Genomic DNA, 21,673 nt, shown 5'->3' on the forward strand with positions numbered 1-21,673 from the left:
TGTCGTACACCATCCCTCCTCCTCCCCAGTCGTCTATTCTCTTTCTCTCACCATTGATGTCTTTCATCCCTCCCATTATTCTTTCGATTCATTTATGCCAAGCAAAGTATTGTCTTCATCTTGCCTTTTGTTTAAAAATGGACTCTATGCACGCACCATTTCTACGGTTGGGTACTTCAATATGGTGACTTCTTCTCGCTAGACTAACGCTGCGACGCATGTAGCGATAACAAAGACAGCATCAAAATATTAGGGCCCAACCGTTGAATCAGCCCTTTATTGTGCTTCAAACATCGGCTGAAATAATCGACGAACCGGCCGATATTTGCGATTGTTTTTACCTTTATGTACTCAAGTTGTACACAAATACCGGTAATTATTTTAATGTAAAGTGCTTTGTTACAGCTTTAGCTGTTATCAAATATATACAGTAATTATATACTGTTATAACTTCTCGGCACATATATTGTATTTTTGCATACAGTCGCTTTGTTTATTTACTCAACTGCAGCAAATGTTTTGTAATAATGCATTTTAAGAACATTAAGCATTTTTATATATAAAACAAAAACAAAACAAATTGTGTAAACTTCATCTGGCATCAATACACCACACAATAAATGGATGCATAAAACCCAGTGGTGACTGGAATGCTAATCACAGGAAAATACGCTGTCGCTACATAAATTAAGTAAGTCATTTGAAGTAGGTAATCGACACGACAATGATTGAAAGTCTTCTACATTTTTGCATGTAGTGTTAGCCCATATTAGAAGCCTTTAAAATCTCCACCCTGGTGAAAGGTTTTCAAAAGGTCAGCCGGACCCCTGTGACCTAAAACTGAGCAAAACTCCAGAAAAATCTTGATAACAGAAATTACCCATGCAGATTAGCGCTCAGCCGTCTGATCCACTTTCTTCACTCCTCATGTCTTGCTACTGCTGTCATAAGCAGTAACGTGCAGGCACAGATATACATAAACAAGACTAATCAAATTTCTCTTGGGGGATTATTTAACACATTTATGCATGCTCACACTAACACAAAGAGGGCACGGGGTCATGGTATATAACTCCATTTCCCTGCTCTCATTTCCCCTAGGTGTTGAGCTTCGTTTGGTATTCATAACCAGATCTTGGCCAGACTAACAGCGTGTGTGCCTGTGTGTAGATAGAGTAGATATGGTATGAATGCAGTAATATGAGTGTGGGCACACACTCACAGCATACAAACACACTAAGATTAGACTAAGACTAAAGATTGAAATGGGTGGGTTTATTTCTTGGATATAATGCAGCGACAGTTTTCAGTTCTCCTACATGAACTTTATAGAGCACTGTAAATGTTCGGCTCTTGTATTAAAATATAGAAAGGGAAACTGCTAGGAAATCATATGGAATTCTGTGCAGTACTTTCAAACTGACTGTGCAGGTTCCAACTTCATGGACACACGCAAACTGCTCTATTCGCAGCTGACATTTTGCAAGGGTCAGTGTGAATTGTTCCGTATCTCTGGAATGAGTCGGGGTGTTGACTAAGCATTACAATTGCAGGGAATAGAAATAGAGCATAGAATTGACTTGCCTTTTGTAATATTTGTTTCACTTTTGTTTTCAAGATGACCTTTGTTGCGTGTTGAACAGTAGTAGCCTATGAGCAACTTTTGTGGCGGCTGGCTTGACTATGATGGCTCCCCGCGTATGTGCCGGCTTCATTCGCTGTGAGATGGTGGCCAAAACGCATCGCAGGAGAGCCACCAGCGAGACAGTTATCTCCGTTTCACTGTGCCACTGCTTCGACGGTCCGACAAAATACCTCCTTACGTGAAACCAGCCCATGGTGCAAACAGAGAGTGGACAGTGGACAGCTGCCTTGCTGATCACAGTGTCCTATACTGCAAGTCAGAGATGGGAAAATAATTTTTCGAACGGGCCATGTAACCTAATTGTGTTGAATATGAATTTAATGGAATTTTATAAAAGATTACATTGTGTTGTTTTAATAAGATGCCATCGTGTAAGCCCTGGTATAATTTTGTCGCTAGGGAAAAAAAACTGAAACCTGGAAAAAAAAACTGAAACAAGTTTATTCAGTTATATTAAAATGACATTATCTACATATATTAACGATAAACTTGATAAAATAGGCTGGATAGGCTATTTATAAGCTAATCAGGAAGTGTTCGTCCCTCTGGTCCAGCGTCCAAGTTTGAAAACTCGCTTCATGGTAGGACGACAGTAGAAGCCAACAGCGAAATAACGACAAAGGCGCCTAGATGGGCTTTATTGACTAATTGCTCACCAGTTTAATTTAATGCTCATCAGATGGCTTAACATTCCCATACGATTGTGAAAACACTCAACCAGTTTTTGCTTGCTTGTCGGAATATGACTCAAAATAAGCATCACAACTGTTTTATCTGGTGGCAGTAGTTCTTCCTCTATCCCAGTGAGTCGTACAATATCTGATTATTAAGAATATGTAATTGTTGGCATGTGAAAGACGGTCCAGCGTTGCAGATCTGGAGTGTGCAGGTCGGTTTTATGTTTATCTGATTTTTAGCATATATGTGGTAAAAGAAATGACGCGTGTGTTGATAAGAATATAAGTAACCCATTTTGATGTGTTTCTTGTTCAATTCCAAAGGGAAGTCAATGTGTTAATGGATCCTAAATGCTCATAACTAAGGCCTTGTCAACACGTAGCCGGGCTTTTTTAACAACCGAATATTTGTGTGTTTCATATTTTAATTACTTTTTTTAATATAACTGTACCGGCTACAAATGAGTCCATTTCCGGTGATCAAATTAGTGATTCCTCTTTTCAGATGACAACATCTGTCATGTTTTATATTTTCATTTTTTGCATCCAGAGCGAGAAAAAAATAAAGCAGGAAAAGAACATTAAAGTTTTTCAGGTCAGAGAGGTGCTGTGCATTATGTTTGAAGCAGCTCGAATTAAATGGCAAATAGTTTGCCTCTGTGTTATCACAGATGCTGTATCGACGTTGATTCACTGAGGATTGTTGCGGAGCAAATGGAAGCAAAGTGCATCTTATTAGACTCAAATTGTAGCCTATGCATTTATATTGAGTATATCTATGTGTCATGGCAGGGGATGGCATTAGTATACCGGTAGCTATAGTCATAAGTCTGTAATTGTTTGCAAAGACTATGTACTGTAGAAGAGGTTAATACTTGGCTGCACCATCAATGAGTCATCTTAATGGGAAACCACCCTCCAGTATTGAAAGAAGATTCCTGTACCCTATATCAGTGGATCCCAACCACCGGTGCCTTTTGGTACCAAGGCCGCACAGAGACAGAACAAAAAATAAATAAATAAATAAAAAACTTTTCTGCTGGTAAAAAAAACCTATATATTTTTTTCAGCCCCCCACAATTACGTCACCAGCTGTGAGTTGTGACATACTCCATCAGACATGATGGAAATCTGCACGGCTACAGCCAATCAGAGTCCATCTTTTCTTTCTAACTTTGGATTGGAAGTTGAAGTAAACAGAATCTGCAAATCAATGAAAGAAGAAGCAGTAAACAGAAAGTAACAATGTCATTGTGATTGAAAAAACAAAAATGCGGCTAAATGCACAGCTGATGAGTTGCCGCGACTTGGCGTAATGTTCCGAAGATGAAGCTATGTTTACAAGAGGAGTTCCTTCCCATAGCTTGTAATGCGGTATCCCCGTTGTTCAAAGAAGCCGTTGTGGAAGGTATGTCGTCAAAACTAAGACAAAACAACAAATCCGTTGAATCAGTTGAACGCGTAGCACCCAAGTGATGAAGTGGAAAGCAGGAAAATGCAAGCGGATTTTGCACAGCCTGCCCACGTATACGCATTAACAGTTTAGTCGCTAATAACTAGCCGGCAGCCACCGGATGAAAGCAGCAATCAATGGTGTCATCTTTTGATCATGCACTTTTGCAAGTAACACTGATGCTAACACCGTATGTAGGATCATAGCCTAAAACACATGTTTATATTTTAAGGCGTATTCATTATTCTTGAGGGGTCCATTTTCATCATTTCAATGCGTTATTTTATATTGTTCTATATTTGTTGTGCTGTTGAATAATATGATGATGATGATATATATTTTTTTCCATTTTAACCAGAAACTGAACTCACGCACACTGAGTTTACCAAATTATTGTACACTAAATAGTGTATTTAGTATATAGAGTATCATACGGACAAACTTTACTCCCATCCTTTCATCTGTCATATAAACATTAAATGTGCAATAACAGTGAAGTTCATCCCAAACCTAATTCTCAGTATATGTAATATCACTTTTATAGCTATGGACACTATTTTTACTCTCAAAACTTGAAGTTGTGAAATTAAGTTGGAGACACATACTCTAATGTGCTTTGCTCGGGAAATGATGAATGATGGGAAGATTTTATGGTTCGCCTTGCATTCTCAAGGGCACATGGAGTAAAAAAAAAAAAAAAGTGTGTCATTCCAGTGGGACTGTTTGAAGAACGACATCAAACATGGAGAATTATCCTCGAGTGGACCTTGTGTTGAGAAGGATGAAGCAATATTAACCCTTTGGCCTTCTCATCGTTTCAGCCTACTCCCCACTCTCTCTTTTGGATTCATGTCATCGTCTGTATTTATTTTTTTGCCACATTAATGTTGTTTATTTCTTCAGAGTTTGTCCACTTCTACGCCACCCTGACCCTTTCCCTTATCTCACTTCCGCACCTTTCAGTCTTATTACCACTTGCATTGCTCTACATCATTTCTCCACATTTTCTCCTTCAACCTTTACATTTACTTCAGCCTTCACATTTACTTTCTATGCTTCATCCCAAGCTCTGACATTTTATTTTCTCTTTTGTCTCAGTTTGTTCATTTAGAGTTAATTGAATTTAGTGAATAAAAACTGGCTCTGGTTCACTGTTCCCATAGCAATAGCGCTTTTTTTTATAATTTAAAAAATTAGATTATGAAATACTTTCATTAAGTACATTCTCAAACGTTTTCCTTTGAATCATGCCTTTGCATTTGAATGGGTAAAGTATTCAAGTTTCCACTTTTTATCTCCACATTATTGTCCCTCCACTTTCATAAAAACATTTTTGTAAGAACGAATAAAATATACCATGAATACAGTACATTTTTATATATATATATAAAAAAAACATTTCTTATGATAAAATTGTAATTGACCACAACTGCAAGAGTACATGAAAATCACACATTGAGTTTGACATTCTAAAACCTATATCAACCTTGTCATTCATTGATAAAACAACCAAACGTAAACAAGTACTATACTCAAAGTAGATCCTGACAATGCCGAAACAAACAGCAGTTGTACTTTGTTGTATGTGCTCTTAGTTGGATCTCATTAGTACTGGATGGCAGCAAACTCAAATTGAAGATTATAAGCAAGAACAAAGACTTTGCAGAAAAAGAAAAAGTTCAGCCTGAGGGGAAAAGTACTATTTGGGCACTATGTTAAGACCACCAGCAGAAACTAATGAGGTCCAATAAATGGGCTGTACATAGAAAAAAAATCATATCTCGGTGCAGCATTAAAGTATAAACTCTAGGCATGTATTTGGTTTTTTTTTTCTTTGCTTTTTCTTTTTTTAGTGGCACTTATTCCCAAAGAAGGGGCAGCCTCAATAAGGGCTGTTAACTAAAGTCTGAAGAAAATATCGTACACAGCTAGCCGTGTGAAGTTAACTCAAATTCAAAGTAGTAAGAATCCAACATCACAATACATGTCAGTACTTGTTATCAAAAGATGAAAATATAGTTTTGTTTTTCATTTCCCAAATTCAAATGTGGCACGACACAGTGTCATAATACACTTTTGTCATTTGTCGTTGAATTTACGACTGAGTGATTTATGGTTTTTACATACAAAATATGAACACTACTTTTTTTGTCATGAACAAAGCTAAGGTGTTTTTAATACAAATTTATGGCTAATAAAGCTTTTATTATGTTGAATGTTTTTAAACCTGGATTATTTGCAATTCTGTTATTTTGGTGTTTCTAAATCCAAACAAAGACCAATGTCGCAAAATTTACTGTGTTCCACTTGATTATAAAAAGCTCTAATTATGATTCAGCGTAAACAACAATAAAACATATCCCTAACTTAAAAATATGACAGGCAGTGCGATTTACTGAACTCTTGAATGTTTCATACAGTTGTTGTAGCTCTTATTCGATGTGCAGGTGTACCTTATGTTACGGGTTGTCATTATACAACTGCACATTTTCACTTCTCTTTCCTACAATGTTTCTCAAATGACTTTGTCTCTTTCATGTCACGGCCACCTTTGTTGCCATTTTTCTCTTCTTCTTCTCCTGCTGTTGGGAGGTTGGGAGTTCTTGATTAGAACTCACACTGCCAAGTTCTCCCACATCGCATCATTGCATTTGATTAGCTCCAGCTCCCCTCCAGTCACCCCCTTCCCCCCCCATTGTCATCACTGCCTACACTACAGGAAGCAGCCCGCTCATTCGCATGCATGCACAAAACACATTTATGCGCTTTGCAAACTCACCTCCACACACCTTTCAACATGCACCGACACATGCAATGCCACTCGGTCTCCACATAGACCGACACACAGACACACAAAGACGCACGCACAAGTACACACACACAGGCTGCTGTTGATGCCGCGTCGGCAGGGAGCCAGCTCACACCAGCATGTTGCTGACAACTTCCTGTCCCTAATGAAGCATTAATAAAGTTGCAGTGGCAAACAGTGGATCAGAGAGCAGAGCTGAGCCCACCCTAGTACTCCAACCCACCTGCCTCCTGGATGCCTGGGGTTTGGATGAGAGTGGAGAGGATCACAGTAATCGCCCCCATCTTCTAAAGCCTCTCTGCCCCACTTTTGAGGCAGACATTATCCTCCTCTCCTTGCTCTTGGTTCTTCGCAGTTGTCAGTCATCTAGTAACCGAGTCTCGTAAAACATCACTGAGAAGAGCTTTGAAGTGTATTTTCTCACCTCAACCAATATACTGTTTGAAAACTTCAAGATACTGCATGTTGAAACTAGTCGGAAAGTACCACCAATGTATCTCATCTTAATACAGTCAATCTGTTCGAGAGCGCTTGCTCCAATTTGTTCGGATTTTGAAACAATTTCCCACTCATCGTGACACCGCCATATAAAGATTTGATTACGCACCATCATATAAAAATATTATGATGGGATTGTAGTTTCGTTTGCAGGCAATGTTTTAAGGGACATTGTAACATTCTTAGCTGTGGTCCGAGTAAATTGAAGTGAAATGAACACCTAGGGCCCTATTTCGGTCGACTGGCGCCCCAGCGCTCGCCGTAAAAATGGGTGTAATTTTCATGCCAGGGCAAGTCTAGTCTAGCATGTTTAGGGCCGTGTTCTGCCTGTCTGGGCGAGCCGACACATGAAGCGGCCTCGTCCCCGATGCGTCTGATAATTTGGTGACAGAAAGTAGTCTGCATTCGGTGTAAAAACGGGCGCATCGTCATTCTCGTGCCGGGGCAACGGTCTAGGTCGGCATGTTTGGGAATTTGGTAGACACGCTACGCCTTACTGCCCGTTGCTGCTGCTGCGCCGCTCTGCACATCTCACAATTTGGTGATGAAAATTAGACTGAATTTTAGACTGGCTATGGTCTATTTTGCAGAACCGGGGATCTAACGTGATTTTAGGGTGTTTAATCAAGGCACAGGCAGATGTGTGGTGGACCTCATGCTATTTCAATCAGAATATGACACCAGCATGGGAGTTTCCCTCTGAATCATTGTAGAAATTAATTTATTAAACAAATTATAATCATTATCTTAAAACTATGTTAAATGTCCCTATGGGGGCGCGGGGGGTCGGTCACACCCGGGAGTGCACGATCGGGAGGTGGTCTCTAATTACACGTCACATACACGACCGACTATATCATCCGAAAGGGGAGAACTTTTTTTCATTATATCTCATTGAATTGCTGTCATACCGTTGTGGTATTTGGCGAGCATTGTGTCTAATTGGAAGTACAAAAGTCCTGAAACTATAACAATCATGTCTTTTTTTTACTCTGGAACCACACAATTATCCCAGCACATGTAATCACCATCGATGCCACTGATTGAAAATGTGGGCTCTCTGATTTAAACCCACTGAGTGACAATATCACTGACTTATTTTCGTGTAAATGCTCTCAATCATGTCATTAGATGAGCTTTGGAAATTGTTAATCAAACAAAAAACATCAAAACAATGGCAAAGTCAAACGTGAATAAAAAGCTGACAAAGGCTGCTTAAACTCAGTCACTCGCTGACCTCCACCGAAACAGAATCTATACAATATATCATATACGAGTATATAATCAGAATTTGGACCACCAAATTGTACACCTTTATAGATGCCCACCTTCTCTCTACGTATGCATTTTGTCATCACAGTTCGTTCATGATGTAATGAGATATGAAAAGAAAATACAATTTGTTACCCTATTTACAATGTTAACATTAAAGCGGAAGTCAACCCAAACATATTTTTTGAAAGAATATGTTCTATGCAGGCCCACTAGTTGAAACACAGAATTATGATTGATATTGTATTTCTGGAATATGAGTTATGAGTTAAAGCAACAAAAGCCACCCGTTTTTACATCACACAAAACAGGTGGATTTTGCTGCTTAACTTCATATGAATCATATTGCCTTGTTTCAACTAGTGGGCCTGCATAGAAAAATGTTTGGGTTGACTTGCTCTTTTAAAAACTTGCTGGTGCATTTCAGCCCTTAGAGCAACCAATCTCAAAAAAACGCACACAAAAGCTTCCAACCTGACTCAAGAGATGCTGTCTCACTGCAATTGTGCTAAAATGTCATTGCTTTGCATCTTTATCTTGTCAGTTTATCAGTCAGTCTCCTTATCTTCAGTTTTGTCATTACCTTCGCAGTTTAAAACACGCTGAGATGTTCTCCACTGATAGCGGTTCATTTAATTGGCAGCAAGGATCATCTCATTTTGCCCCTTCAAAATTTCACCTCAATTTCACCGCCCTATATTTCTTTCATTATCTTGTGTTACAAGTTGATTTGAGTTCCAGTGTATTTCATTAAACCGGGGTTTGCCCAACTCTGACATTTGACGACCCAATCCAAACTGATCCGAGGCATGTTTTGGGTGCGTACCCGAAATTCGGGGGGCTGCATTAGGCCAGCATTATTGCATGTACGGTTTACTGTTGAGGCTTACAATGACCTTTGAGCTGCTCTGCTAGCTTCGGCAAGGTCATTACTTCAGGACCTGAGGATCAGTGCTTCATTGTTCCGACCTAATTAGAGTGTGACGGTGGCTGCCATCAAGCGACCGCTGCTGATGGCTTACAATGACTGTATGATTTTCATCAGTCTTCCAAAGTGAGAGCCGCTATTTAATGCTTGATTTGAAAGTTGCTTTGAATGGTTTTAAATTGGGTCTAGAGTTCCTTTTGAAATACTCCGGGAATATAGATATATAAAAAAAAAAAAGTGGGGTGAAAGTGTTCGTTAGCAAGTCTTAGTGCTGTCTAAACCTCCAAAGGACTTGACAGGAGCAGAAAATAAAAGGGAGGGAAATGTGTCTTGAGTATAAGGAAAGAGAAAGAGAGAGAGAACGAGTGGGGATATGCTTTGATTAAGAGCAGTCTTCATAGCAGCTCTTTCTTCTTACATATTCGTAAAGTATCTCTGTTCACATCTCCGGCTCTTATTAAAAAGACAGTGGTGTCATTTCATCCCAAAGGCAAAAATCAGGGGATCATGTTTTCAAAAAGTAGATTTTTTTTTTTTTTTTTTTAAAGCGGGAGGGACAATACTACTCATCCTTCCTCATCTTATGGAAGTGGGGGGTATTTATGAACAGAACAGCGGAGTGTGTGTTTCATTTGAGTTTTGATATCCACAGTATATACACTATATTATTCCATATTATAATACGACTTTGGTGTCAAAGTTAAATACTACTTTAAACTCCAACTAAAACTTCAGCTTTAAAGATGTCATCTGTGAAGTGGTAAAGACTTGTACCTCAGTGCGCGGTGGTCTCCGTAATTACAGCCATTTAGAGGCACCGCTGGTTTGTTTTTCCTCATCCGTTTGTTCAAGTAGATGACCCAACCAATTAATTAGGGCATGGTCTCTATTAGAGTGGAGGCCACTATGTGGGCGTGCATGTGTGTGTGCTTGCGTATATCTGAATTCACTATACTGTGTATGAATTCCAGCTATGTTTGTTGCGCCAAGGACAATTTTGTAAGGTTTTGGAAATGTGAGAGCTCCCGGCATTACACCTCTCTTTTAATGAGAGTTCATACAGTCAAACGTTCCACTGATGAATAGGAATTGCTCTGTGGGGTGCCGATTGTGTTGCATTACCCTATGTGGCGCTTAAGAGCCCCTCCAACCGCCCCCGCTGGTGGCAGCAAGCATCGGCAGAATTAAAAGTTGCACCAGTGAATCACTCTGCGACAAGTGGCACGCTGTTTAATTAGGCTGAAAACAAAGTCCTCCGGTAGAATACCTTTCCCATTTTTCTCTTCTCGCTCTTGGACTCATTTGTGGCAAGGTAAATATTCAATGGGTCCCTTCTTGGCCGGAACGATTAAAGCTCGCTGGAGCATGGCAGAAAAGCATGTTTGGAATTCAAAGCTTCTAAATCAGAATGAAACACAAAGCCGCGACAGTATGTCCCCTCCGAGGGATGTCAAGTGCTTCTTGACATTCGGAATGACTGCAATGGGTCTTCCGAAGTGCACTAGCCACCACTTAAATACAATGGACTGTATGCTATGAAACAGTCCATTGTTACAGTAACAGCGAGTGCCCTCAAGTACAAGTGTTTGGCAGGAGTGCTGGTGAGAATCACAGTGTTTTGGACTTCAACTGTTCCCCCCCCCCCCCCCCCCCCCCCGTCTTTCTCTGCCTTCAGTTCTCAAAGACCCTTGCACTGAGGTGACCTGCAGCTACGGCAGTATTTGTGTCCAGTCCAGTGACGGCTTGTCGGCTAAATGCATGTGCCCGCTGGGCTGTGAGGGTAGACCAGAGCAGACGGTGTGTGGCAGCGATGGAAAGGACTACCGCAACGAGTGTGAGCTGCATCAGTATGCCTGCAAGCACCACAAGAACATCAGGGTGCAACATCAAGGTCGATGCGGTAAGATTTGGGACTTTTTGGGATTGGGATTTTGTCACATTACACACAACACAAGACACCCTCCTAGGTTTTTCCCATCAAACAAATGTATTTTGCCAAGATTTTAACTATGGTAATTTCCTGTGATTTATACTCTTTTTTTTTTTTTTTTTTTTTGGCAAAAAAAGAAAAAAATTGTCCCCCTGTATTGTACAAGAGTCAGTAAAAATAACACACATTTTTCACATTCAATAAACATTTACCAGTACCTAGAGGTTGTAAAAAAAAAGGCATGCTTGAGTTCCAACATATTTAATGTGTAATTTTACAAATTTTGGTATAATTTAATGTATTTAATATAATGAGTTGTCTGGTGTTCTAATTTAAATTCCAGTGCAGTTGCCAAAGTACAGCTAAATAAGATCTTAGTTACCTCTTTATTACTCATTGATGTTCTTCAATGAGAACACTCATTGATGTTCTTCTCAGCACTGGTTTCAAGCCCCTAGTCCATATGGTCACGCGTCCGTTATCCCCATTACCTCGCCGGCATTGGCCACAAGCCTTTCGTGGTACTTATGAGCACATAAGGGCATGTCATTGGCTATTTGCATACTGAAGTGTCACCTAACATTGTAACAATTGTTGCTCCTTGCAAAGTGGATGTGGGAGGGTGTGGAATTTATGTTAACATATATGTGAGTTTTTTAGATTGTTTTTTACAGCCACTAGAGTGTGTCATTAAAGTGTATTTTTTTTAAGATCCTCCATGTTTAGTGAAAGCCAGTAGTGCAGCATATCTGTAGGCAAGGCAGTTGCAGAAGAAGAGACGACGTCACTCACGACGTAGTGATTTCGGAAGTAAATGTGGTCCAGCGTGTCGCGGCATTTCTACAGTGGAGTGATTCGGTAGGAGGTAGAAATACAGCATTTGGGGGAAATGATGAGGCAAGGATTTTCGATCTCATTTCATGGAGACGTCACTAAAGACGATGTCACGTCATAACCGCAGATGATAAATGAACCGATCTGAACCGTGGCTGAACTACTACTATCACCATAAATGTCCACTTTATGCTTTGTGTTTCAAATAGGATTGAATTAAAGTCAAATATAAAAAAGCAATACTGCTACTCAAAGCAACTTTGCAGATTCAATGTCTCAGCTCCCAGCAAATATTCTTTCCACTAATGGCTGAAATTGGGAGCAAAAGTACACAAGCTACAAAAATCATTCAAGAATAGTAATTATGAAATTAACAATAAATGAAAAATTACTGATTGCACTGGAATGCGAGTAAATGAAAATTGTAGTTGCTTTGTCTTACATTTTAGGGACAAAATGCCTTATTTATATAGTGCATTTCATCCACAAGGTAACTCGATGTACTTTGTACTTCACATAATTAAAAGTACAACATTTAAAAACAGTTACAAACAGAAGAGTTAAAAACATTTAAATCACATTTAAAGGGTGATTTTAGTATTATACAAGGGCATATTATTCATGGGAAATTATGGTAACTAAAAACAATTGTGTCAATCGGCATCCATTGGGGCAATAAATTTGGCAGGAGAATGTTTATATTTGATTTCAAAGTACCACAAGTAAACATGCAAGTTTTTAAACAACGACAGGCCCCAAATACATTATCTTAATTCTTGCCATGGAAGCAGTTTTATGAGCAATCGACCACAACTTCATAAAAGGAAGAAAAATAAACAAAACAGAAGGTCTTTTTCTTGACTGAAAGCATCTTTTTTTTACTCTTATGACTTAGTTCAGCAAAAACACTGTACAGTATGTTAACCTTGTATGCGCAAGGTGTGTCAGAAAAGCTCCAGGACTGGTGTCACAAGAAAACACTACAAACTATGAGTTTCCCTCTTTAATGTGGACCAGATGATAATATCTACAAAGAGATCCTTTAGCGTTAGCTTCGTTAAGTGCGCAAAAAGAGGTGAGCGTTGTGCAGGAGCAGCCGACAGCTTCTGGCAGAGAAGAACATCACGGTGCTGGGACAACCTTCCTACTCACCCGACCTGGCTGTGTTTTTTTCTTCCCCGTTATTTCCGAGCTCAAGGCTTTCATCGAGATGACCCATTTCCCCCACACCTGTTGTAAGAAAATAAATGTCCATACCGATGGTGTTATAGATACCATTATTGTTCCACATGAAAACACATTCAAAAGCTGTCAAGCGGCATTATAACCATAGGAATTATTTTGCCAATCAGAAGCATTTCTGCAACCAGGGCCAAACACGTGACTTGCTAGTTAAGTGGAGTAATTGTGATATTAATAAAACATAATCCTATGAAAAGAGCTTCAATATATCTGTGAAACAAACAAACAAACAAAAAAAATACAACGCGCAAAGTAAAACTTTTTTTTTTCTATTTGGACAAGCCTCAAATTAATGATAGTATCGTATTTTCTTGTAAGCAGAAACTCTTTTGGTGTTTTTCTCATGTCGGCTCTTTCTTTTCTTCACTTTATCTACTACCTCTGGCTATTATTTCTCCTTCACATTCTCCACTTACTTACAATGTGCCCCCGTTAATTCTCATTTTTCATTGTATTTTTTTTGCCTCACACTAGCACTCCCGTAGTGTAAACTGTTGTTCCTCTAAGTAGCACTTGTCATTTTCACACGGCCTGGCTCCCCCACCACTCCCCCTCCCCTACACACACACAAACTTGTTTTCAACTTGCAATGGTTGTTTACTCCCAAGGCGATCCCCCCCCCCCCCCCCCCCCCCCTTTGTTGTGGAGAGCCAGATGGAGAGAGAGCACAGCAGTTTCTCTCTCAGAGACAGAGCCTGGTGGTGGGCAATGGGAGATGGATATGCAGGTCTGCAGACAGAAGGTTGGTCGCATAAATCCAGCCCGAGTCGGCCCACAGGGAGCGGTGCTGCCCCGATTTATCCGCGCTGCTAGTTTCTGCAGCAAACAAGCCATCCTTTTTGTAATTACCCACCTTGCTCGTCTGGAGGAGAGCAGGGAACCTGGAAACTCTTCTTCTCACTTAATGGGAGGTAATGGTGTTGCTCTCAAGTAATGGCCTGGCTGGCGGTGAGGCGCTGCGTTATGCAGAGGCGCCACGTGCGATGCGATAAAAGACCTGTTTGCGTGTCTTCTCAAGCTTCTGCATTGTCCATCCATCCATTATCCATACCGCTTCTCCTCACAAGGGTCGCGGGGCTTGCTGGAGCCTATCCCAGCTGTCTTCGGGCAGTAGGCGGGGGACACCCCGAACTGGTTGCCAGCCAATCGCAGGGCACACAGAGACAAACATCCTCACTCACAATCACACCTAGGGGCAATTTAGAGTGTCCAATCAACTTACCATGCATGTTTTTGGAATGTGGGAGGAAACCGGAGTACCCGGAGAAAATCCACGCAGGCACGGGGAGAACATGCAAACTCCACACAGGGAGGCCGGGCCCGGCATCGAAGCCACGACCTCTGAACTGTGAGGCGGACGTGCTAACCAGTCGACCACCGTGCCGCCCCTTCTGCATTGTGCTGCTAGAAAACAATCTTCTGACTCCCACAAGCCAGACTGCTCTGGCCTTCGCTCTGCTTCGTATCGCTTGGGAACCATTTACCCTTTTCTGTTTTCGGGGCTGTTGACACAAGGGAGGAGTATTATACCTGATTAATTGCTTGTTGAGGATATGGGGAAAATGATAATCATATGGATATACAGACTTTTCTTGGTGGTTTCTTCCATCTAAAATTTATATAAATGGTATAACATTAAGAATTAACTGCTAATGATCTTTTATTTGCTCAAAACGCATTCCTAGTTTCCACAACACCATTTTCAAAAATGGTCAAATTCCAAAAAGGCCTCAACATGGAAGAATTTGAAATAAAAACAGTGAAAAATGAAGTGCAAGTGAATTGTCCAGTAGGCATGTGCATGTGCATCATAACTGAGACATCAATGAAGGACCACAGCGCTGTTGTGCGTTTGCCCATATCTGCATCGAATGCATACATTCCAGTCCGAACCCACTCATACAAACTACAATCTCAAATAGACCAATACAAAAACGACACCATTGACATTTATTTTGAAATGCTAAAAACAGTAGTAGTAGTAGTAGTAAAACTGAGGAGATGACGTGTCTAAGTTGTTAGTGTAGAAGTGCACAGTTGTATGTGACAATCACAGAAAGTTGTAGACAACAACACTATTGTTGTGTTTTTGCTTTAAACGCACACTTTGAAAAGCCCTCACATTTTGTGAACACCAACTATTGACAATGCGGGGTTATTCCAACATTTAAGGTTGTTTTTGCAGATTCACATCAACATTCCCATCTGTATTATTATAATTTTTTTTAAATCAATGTTAATTACCCTAATAGGGGTCGCCTTTAGTCGTCACATTTACTTTTCTTGTCTGTAGCTCTCCTGGATTACACAGCTCAGTATTTGGTAATTCTCGTGCAAAGCACGGCTGCGTTTTAATGTCACACTGCAACATAAATCCTTTGTCTTGCCTCATTGTAAAAATGTGTCGAGCAGGATAAAGCCCAGGGTCTTGTTTCGATGCGTAACAACGTCCTCTTGCTCATCCACAAACCAATCCCATTATGATCCAGGGCTGATAAGGCCAAACAGGATAGCCGGCAAAGAAGGAGCAGCAATGGGGAGCGAATCAAACTGACTGCCTCTTTATCTCATTCCTTGTCTCCTTTTCGATCAAGAGCTCACTCGGAGGTGTTCTCAGTTGCTAGGCTAAAGATAATATAATATATGTGTAGAGCAGCGGTAATGGAAGAGTTTTCTCCAATTCTCCACTTTCTTAGACTCTGCTCTTCTCCTCTAACAATCATCTCTGCATTTCTGTGGCTACATTAAAGTGGCATCTCACCTGCTCTCACCATGCAGTTGCCATGTTGGAACTGCGTGATCCATTGTTAATTTTCAACTTGATTTTTCTTGCATTGCCAGTGTATTTTAGATTACAGGACAGAAAGCCCAAATGACGAGCGTTTTTTTTTTTTTTATCGCTACATGTATGGTCTGAGCTACTGAAGCAGATTTTTTTATTTCGCAAATCAAGAGCATGTATTCGGAGTTCCTTGCTTGGAACAAATTGATGTACCTTAAACAGTTTCACAGGGATGAAGAAACACGATAAAGACATAAACAGTTGCCAATGTCAAACGTGATATCAGTTATATGTGTCTGTATTCATCGGTTGTAACGGCATTCCTCCTCGCCTCTGTGGAATCTGCAATATTTGACATTGTTGTACGCTAATGCAAATACTGTCCGTGTGTCTCCACAGACCCTTGTAAAGACAGCGAGAACAGCCTCAACACAATGTGCCGGGTCGAGGCCATCACCCGCCAGCCGCTCGTCTTCGGCTTGCCCGAGTCGTGCCCCCCGGCTAGCGAGCCGTTATGCGCCAGTGACGGTGAAACCTACCGCAGCGAGTGTGCCATGAGAGCAACGGGCCTGCAGAAAGGCATCAAACTCAGGAAGATTCACGCGGGACGTTGCAGAGGGCTGGGTAAGCTCCCACTTAACCTCGCACACTTTCTCTTCCTCCAGTCCAATCCAAGATGCCGTTCCCCGTCACAACAATGTCATGCACACAACCCTTCACGGATCTAGTTCTGCTTAATATTTGACAAGGTAGCATTAAGACCTCACCCCAATGTAACCCCTCTCAGTGGTGTAGAGATAAATGGTTCTGAGGCCTTCGGGTCAGTACCATCCAAACAGTAGCCTCCTCCAGCCTGATAAGAGCCTTGAGGTTGACTATCAGTGTAAGTAGGACAGGAGGAGGAAACCATAGTTAACAAATAGCTGTCAGCGTGGACTGTTTGCCAGATAGCCCTCTGAAGAAGACCAGTTTCCCCGCTGTGTTTTCATCAGAGCCAAGCTCAGGAACAGCAGTGTAGGTTCAGGGCAGCGGCGTGGGCAGACTGTAATGCGTGTTGAACATCAAAAACAAGAACAGACAAAGAGTATCCGTCTCCTTTTTTGAGTTGTCTGTGTCAAAGGCTGAGAAACGCGCCGAGACTACAAACTGAACACCGCAACATTCATTCATTCGTTCTCAAATCTGGTCCCTGACAATATAATAAGAAATAGTACAGAAGAGTAGCATGCTGTTAAGTTTTGTTTTGGGGATTTTGATACGATTGATTTTGTTCATCTAAATAACTCATGTTTCAGTGCTCACTGAAACACTCAATAGCAAAAGTTCCAAGACCGGTATGTGTGTGCTAACTCACGCTTCTCGTTGAGCCCTTTCTGCTATGCATATTTCAAATGAAAGAACAATTCAATTTGGAAAACCAATCCATGAAATCATATCCCTTAGCAAATTACCAGTTGGTAACTAATCAAAATGACCGTTTCGACATGCTATTGCACATCCTTGTAGCCCTCTCACTCAAATTGAGCAGCAATGTAATTAAGTGTGGCGTGACATGCTTTTAAAAAAAGCGGGGAAAGGAATTGGATTGCTGTACAAATTTGATCCACCGATCAGCAATGAAATAATTTTGATGCCTTGTGAGCGCTGCGAGAACAGTGGCCTCAAATTGGATTTTCTCACTTCACCGCTAAATTTGCCATTTAACACAACCAGTTAATCTTTTTCATCATTTTCCAAGAGAATTTCTGCTTAGTGAGTCGAAAAGTAATGAATGTAATAGTTTAGACTTTAACTTGGCCGGAAAAATTACATTTTGGAGTTGACAGTGTTATAAAACTTTCTTGGGGTGCGGTTGTGTTGGGTAAAGTTTAATATTAAGCTTTCCATGATTTCCATCATAAGAGCATCAGTTACCACAAGACTACAATCACTCGACCTAGGAGAAGACGCATATAAACCAGCCCTTCTCAACTAGTGGGATGGGCCCCCCTGAGGGCACCTGGTATGATGCTCGTGGGTGCACGTGTGACCCCAGGAAAAATGCTTTTTTTTTCCTGCTCTTCTAGAATAAAGTGCACATACTGTATGCTAGGTGGCAATGGCACGCTAATTGTCAGAGTGTGAGCAGAGGATAAACAAAGTTATTAAAGGTATTCACCAATATTTTTTTTTTAGATTTTATTATTTTTTTATAGACAAATGATACTATTTATAGTCACGTCGAAGAGTTGGGTGGGAAATAAATGTTTTCTTCCTGGGGGGGCATAACAGAAAAGAATTGAGGCGAGCTGATGTAAACATGAATAAAATAAATATAAAAAGGACTAATAATTTAACGTTCACAATAGGACGTTCAAAAATAGTGTGATGAAAAAAAATCTATATTTTTTTATTAAAAGGATTAGTTACAAGTACCAAATTACACATGTATTCAAGTTTTTTTTTTTTTTTTACTTACTATACTGTAATACATATCTACTTTTTGTTCACAACTTTTCATGGAACGTAAATCGTGAATCAAATATTAGTCAACAAATCAAATCAACAAATGGAAGCGTATCGACAAAATCGTTTGAACGTGCTGGTAAAGTTGTTCGTTTTTCCATAATGCCACGGGCTATTGACTTCACATGTGTGATTGTGCCCATTTAAGCATATGCGCAAGTCAATACGCTTTTCTGATCAAAATGATAGATTTATCATAATCATTATTATATCATGTAATGTTTGGAAAAAAAAAGACATCTGTAGATGTACCAAATCAAACTTGTGTGCATAATAAATCCCTGCTGTGTTACCGTCTCCAGTGCTAGCTCTTTCACCAGTATGCATTTGGACTGACTCATTACGATGGACTGTGGATTCCTGTTCCCTCGTTACAGAAGAATGTACGGAGGAGTGTCGCTTCAACGCGGTGTGTCTGGTAGAGCAGCTGAATACTCGCTGCTCGTGCGATCCCATCGAGTGCGACGGGACCTACAAACCCGTCTGCGGCAAGGACGGCCACACCTATACCAACGACTGCGTGCGCCGCAAGGCCGAGTGCCTGGGCAAGATCCTCATCCCCGTCAAGCACGCGGGGCCCTGTGGTGAGTGGACCAAAGGGAGGAGGAGCAAGTGTCTTTTTCCCGCCTCCCTCCTCCTTTTCCCTTCCTGTCCTTGTAAAACTGAGTAACAAATGTCTCAAATGGTTCAATGATGCTCTTTGAAAGGGGAGGGGCAACTCAAGCCTGTGCCTTCACTTCACTTGTTCATCTTCGAAGCTCATCCTTCCATCTCCAACGACACGCGCATGTTTCATTCACCCACCTCCCCCTCAATCTGTCTTTGTCTCGTTGCCTTGCGTGTTGTCTAAAAGAAAAGCTGTTCTTTCTTGTTACAGTGCGTCAGTCAGTCTGTCTGTCTGTCTGTCTGTGTCCATGTTGGCTGTGTCTTCCTGGCTGTCTGGCTGCAGGTGGAAAGTGGGGTCACCCAATGGGCGACCTCATCAGATGGATGCTGGGGGGTGAGGCCTTCCACTTTGCTCCGAGCAGATCGAACAGGAGGGGTCTTGTACCACTGCTCTTCTTCCTGTCTCTTTGTTTCACTCTTACTGCACTGATATGATCCATGAGGTTGGAGAAGTCTGCCTACTTTTTCGAGTTCTATTCCCAGACCTACCCGGCCAAGTCTTTCTTTTTGTTCTGCATGCTGTAGTGCACACCAGCCCCGAAATTCTAAATTACCCAAATAAACTGTTCCCCATTTACCAAAAATATTGATTAAAAACCCTTGCAGCAGAAAATGAAAGCCCATCGCAGCCGGCTTCACTGCTGCATGCCTTTTTTTTATGGATGAATCCGCCTTTAATTTCAAACTAGTAAATCCTCCTTTCATTCCAAGGAGATACAATCGCAACACAGAATTTAATAAAACTGAGTTTAGCCGTGGATAAAATGACAAAAGGCAGAGGAAGTATTTGAGGGGATTTTTTTTTTTTTTTTTAAAGCTATTGTCATTTCAGAAAAACAATATTTTGATGTGCGCAATTTAGTTAGGTATGCTGCTCTGAAAATACTACAATTTGCCATTAAAAAGGAATCATTTCAAATAAAATGTTGATATATTCATGACGTTTGTGGTCAAAAAGTTGTGATGAAACGAATTTACCACATTTCCTCTTGTGTGTATTAGAATGCAGGAGTCCACAAAATGTCCTATTAGTTACACTGCAGTCTACAAATTCGCATTTCGACACTGTAAAATACAGAACTTGTATTTCTTTGGGCCTGTTATCGAAGTTTGTTGCCTTAAACCCCAATAAGGTTTCTTTTCTATTGTTATGGTTCTGTATAAGAATATAAAATGAGGCTTCAAAATTATGAAAAAGCAAGCCATTGGTTGCTGGAGGTGCTGAAACCACGCCCCTTTCAGCTGTAAACTGTTTGTTAAACACCACTACGAAGATCTAGAAAATGGATGCTACTTCATCTTGCATCTTTCCTATGCCGACACACAACTACGTTAGAGCCGTGAGAATACGTACACTTAGGTTTCGGGTGGCTGGAATGTATCCCACTGGGTTGTCGCGGGGCTTTTTCATGATGTGACAATGAGGCGCTCTAATCGCATTCCGGGGACTTTAACACCCTTTCTTGAACCTGCTCATTCTTTTTGAATACGTGTTGCCAAAAGCCCAAAAAGTCACACAAGGTGAATTCTCATGAGGTACTGTGATGTTTTTTCTGCAATGATTCTAACTCCAAATTTATCGTACGACTTCTTTTTCTGTAAATGTAATCTGTCCACGATGTTAGCCCATAGGACCAAATGCACATCAGAGCAGATGACCTGATTTAACACATTAAAGTGTACATACTTCCTGTTTTCGCGTGAGAGCAGAGCTGAATACCAAAGTCGATCTCATGTTGTCGGCATCAGCAGGCGGCGTCCCTCATTACCGCGACTTGTCTGCATGTGCTTGGCATTAATGAAGCAGTAGGAATGACAGTGCCAACACTGATGTGTCTTGTTTTTGTGCCTTCCAACAACTCCACCCACATTTTTGTCTTGTTATTCCACTTTCCTCTCAATACCTCCTCTTCCCCTAGCGCATCATGCAGCTAGTTTGTGTGTGTGCGCTTTTAATGCATTCTTATTGAAATTTGCATATTACTCAAAACAGAACACCACAAACGTCAAAGCTTGATTCCATCTTTTAATTAAACATCAAAAGAGAAAAGCGTTGGAGCCCACCGAGACAGTTAGCTTTGTCAAACTGGCGGTATGCACAGTTGCGCATAATACATTTGCACTTTTTTTTTTTTTGTCAGTGTCTTGGTAGAACTGAGAGCAGATTAGGTTAGTCACTGTCTTTAAAAACACTGTAGAGATTAGCAGCCTTGGAAAAGACTCAAGCTCCTTGTGTGCACTCAATCCATAACCCAAAGAGCTCTGGCAACACGACACGGTGTGAGGTTTCCTCTGCGATGCTTGCATGTTGACAGTTCAGCGGCTCTGTCAGAAAGTGTCAGCCTGGTGCGCAAACACAATCAGTGCCTCCAGGCTTCAGTTTCATGTCAAAGAGGTAGCGTTTGGCTTTGTTTGGCACGCATACTTGGTGA

General features: G+C 40.9%; 1 protein-coding gene across 11 annotated transcripts in view; it reads left to right on the forward strand.

Moving 5' to 3' along the window:
- agrn (agrin) overlaps window positions 1-21,673 on the forward strand; it is a 263,386-nt gene that overhangs the window by 147,787 nt on the left and 93,926 nt on the right. For all 11 annotated transcript variants that reach the window (XM_086027847.1, XM_086027856.1, XM_086027871.1 and 8 more), the window contains 3 exons: window positions 10,958-11,182; window positions 16,470-16,694; window positions 18,953-19,159. In XM_086027847.1, coding sequence (XP_085883973.1) covers window positions 10,958-11,182; window positions 16,470-16,694; window positions 18,953-19,159 — 657 coding nt within the window. The remainder of the gene's footprint in view (window positions 1-10,957; window positions 11,183-16,469; window positions 16,695-18,952; window positions 19,160-21,673) is intronic.

The sequence above is a fragment of the Filicampus tigris genome, chromosome 1 (assembly GCF_054856515.1).
Source record: "Filicampus tigris isolate MCC_2025a chromosome 1, RoL_Ftig_1.0, whole genome shotgun sequence".
In the NCBI taxonomy this organism is placed as follows: domain Eukaryota; kingdom Metazoa; phylum Chordata; class Actinopteri; order Syngnathiformes; family Syngnathidae; genus Filicampus; species Filicampus tigris.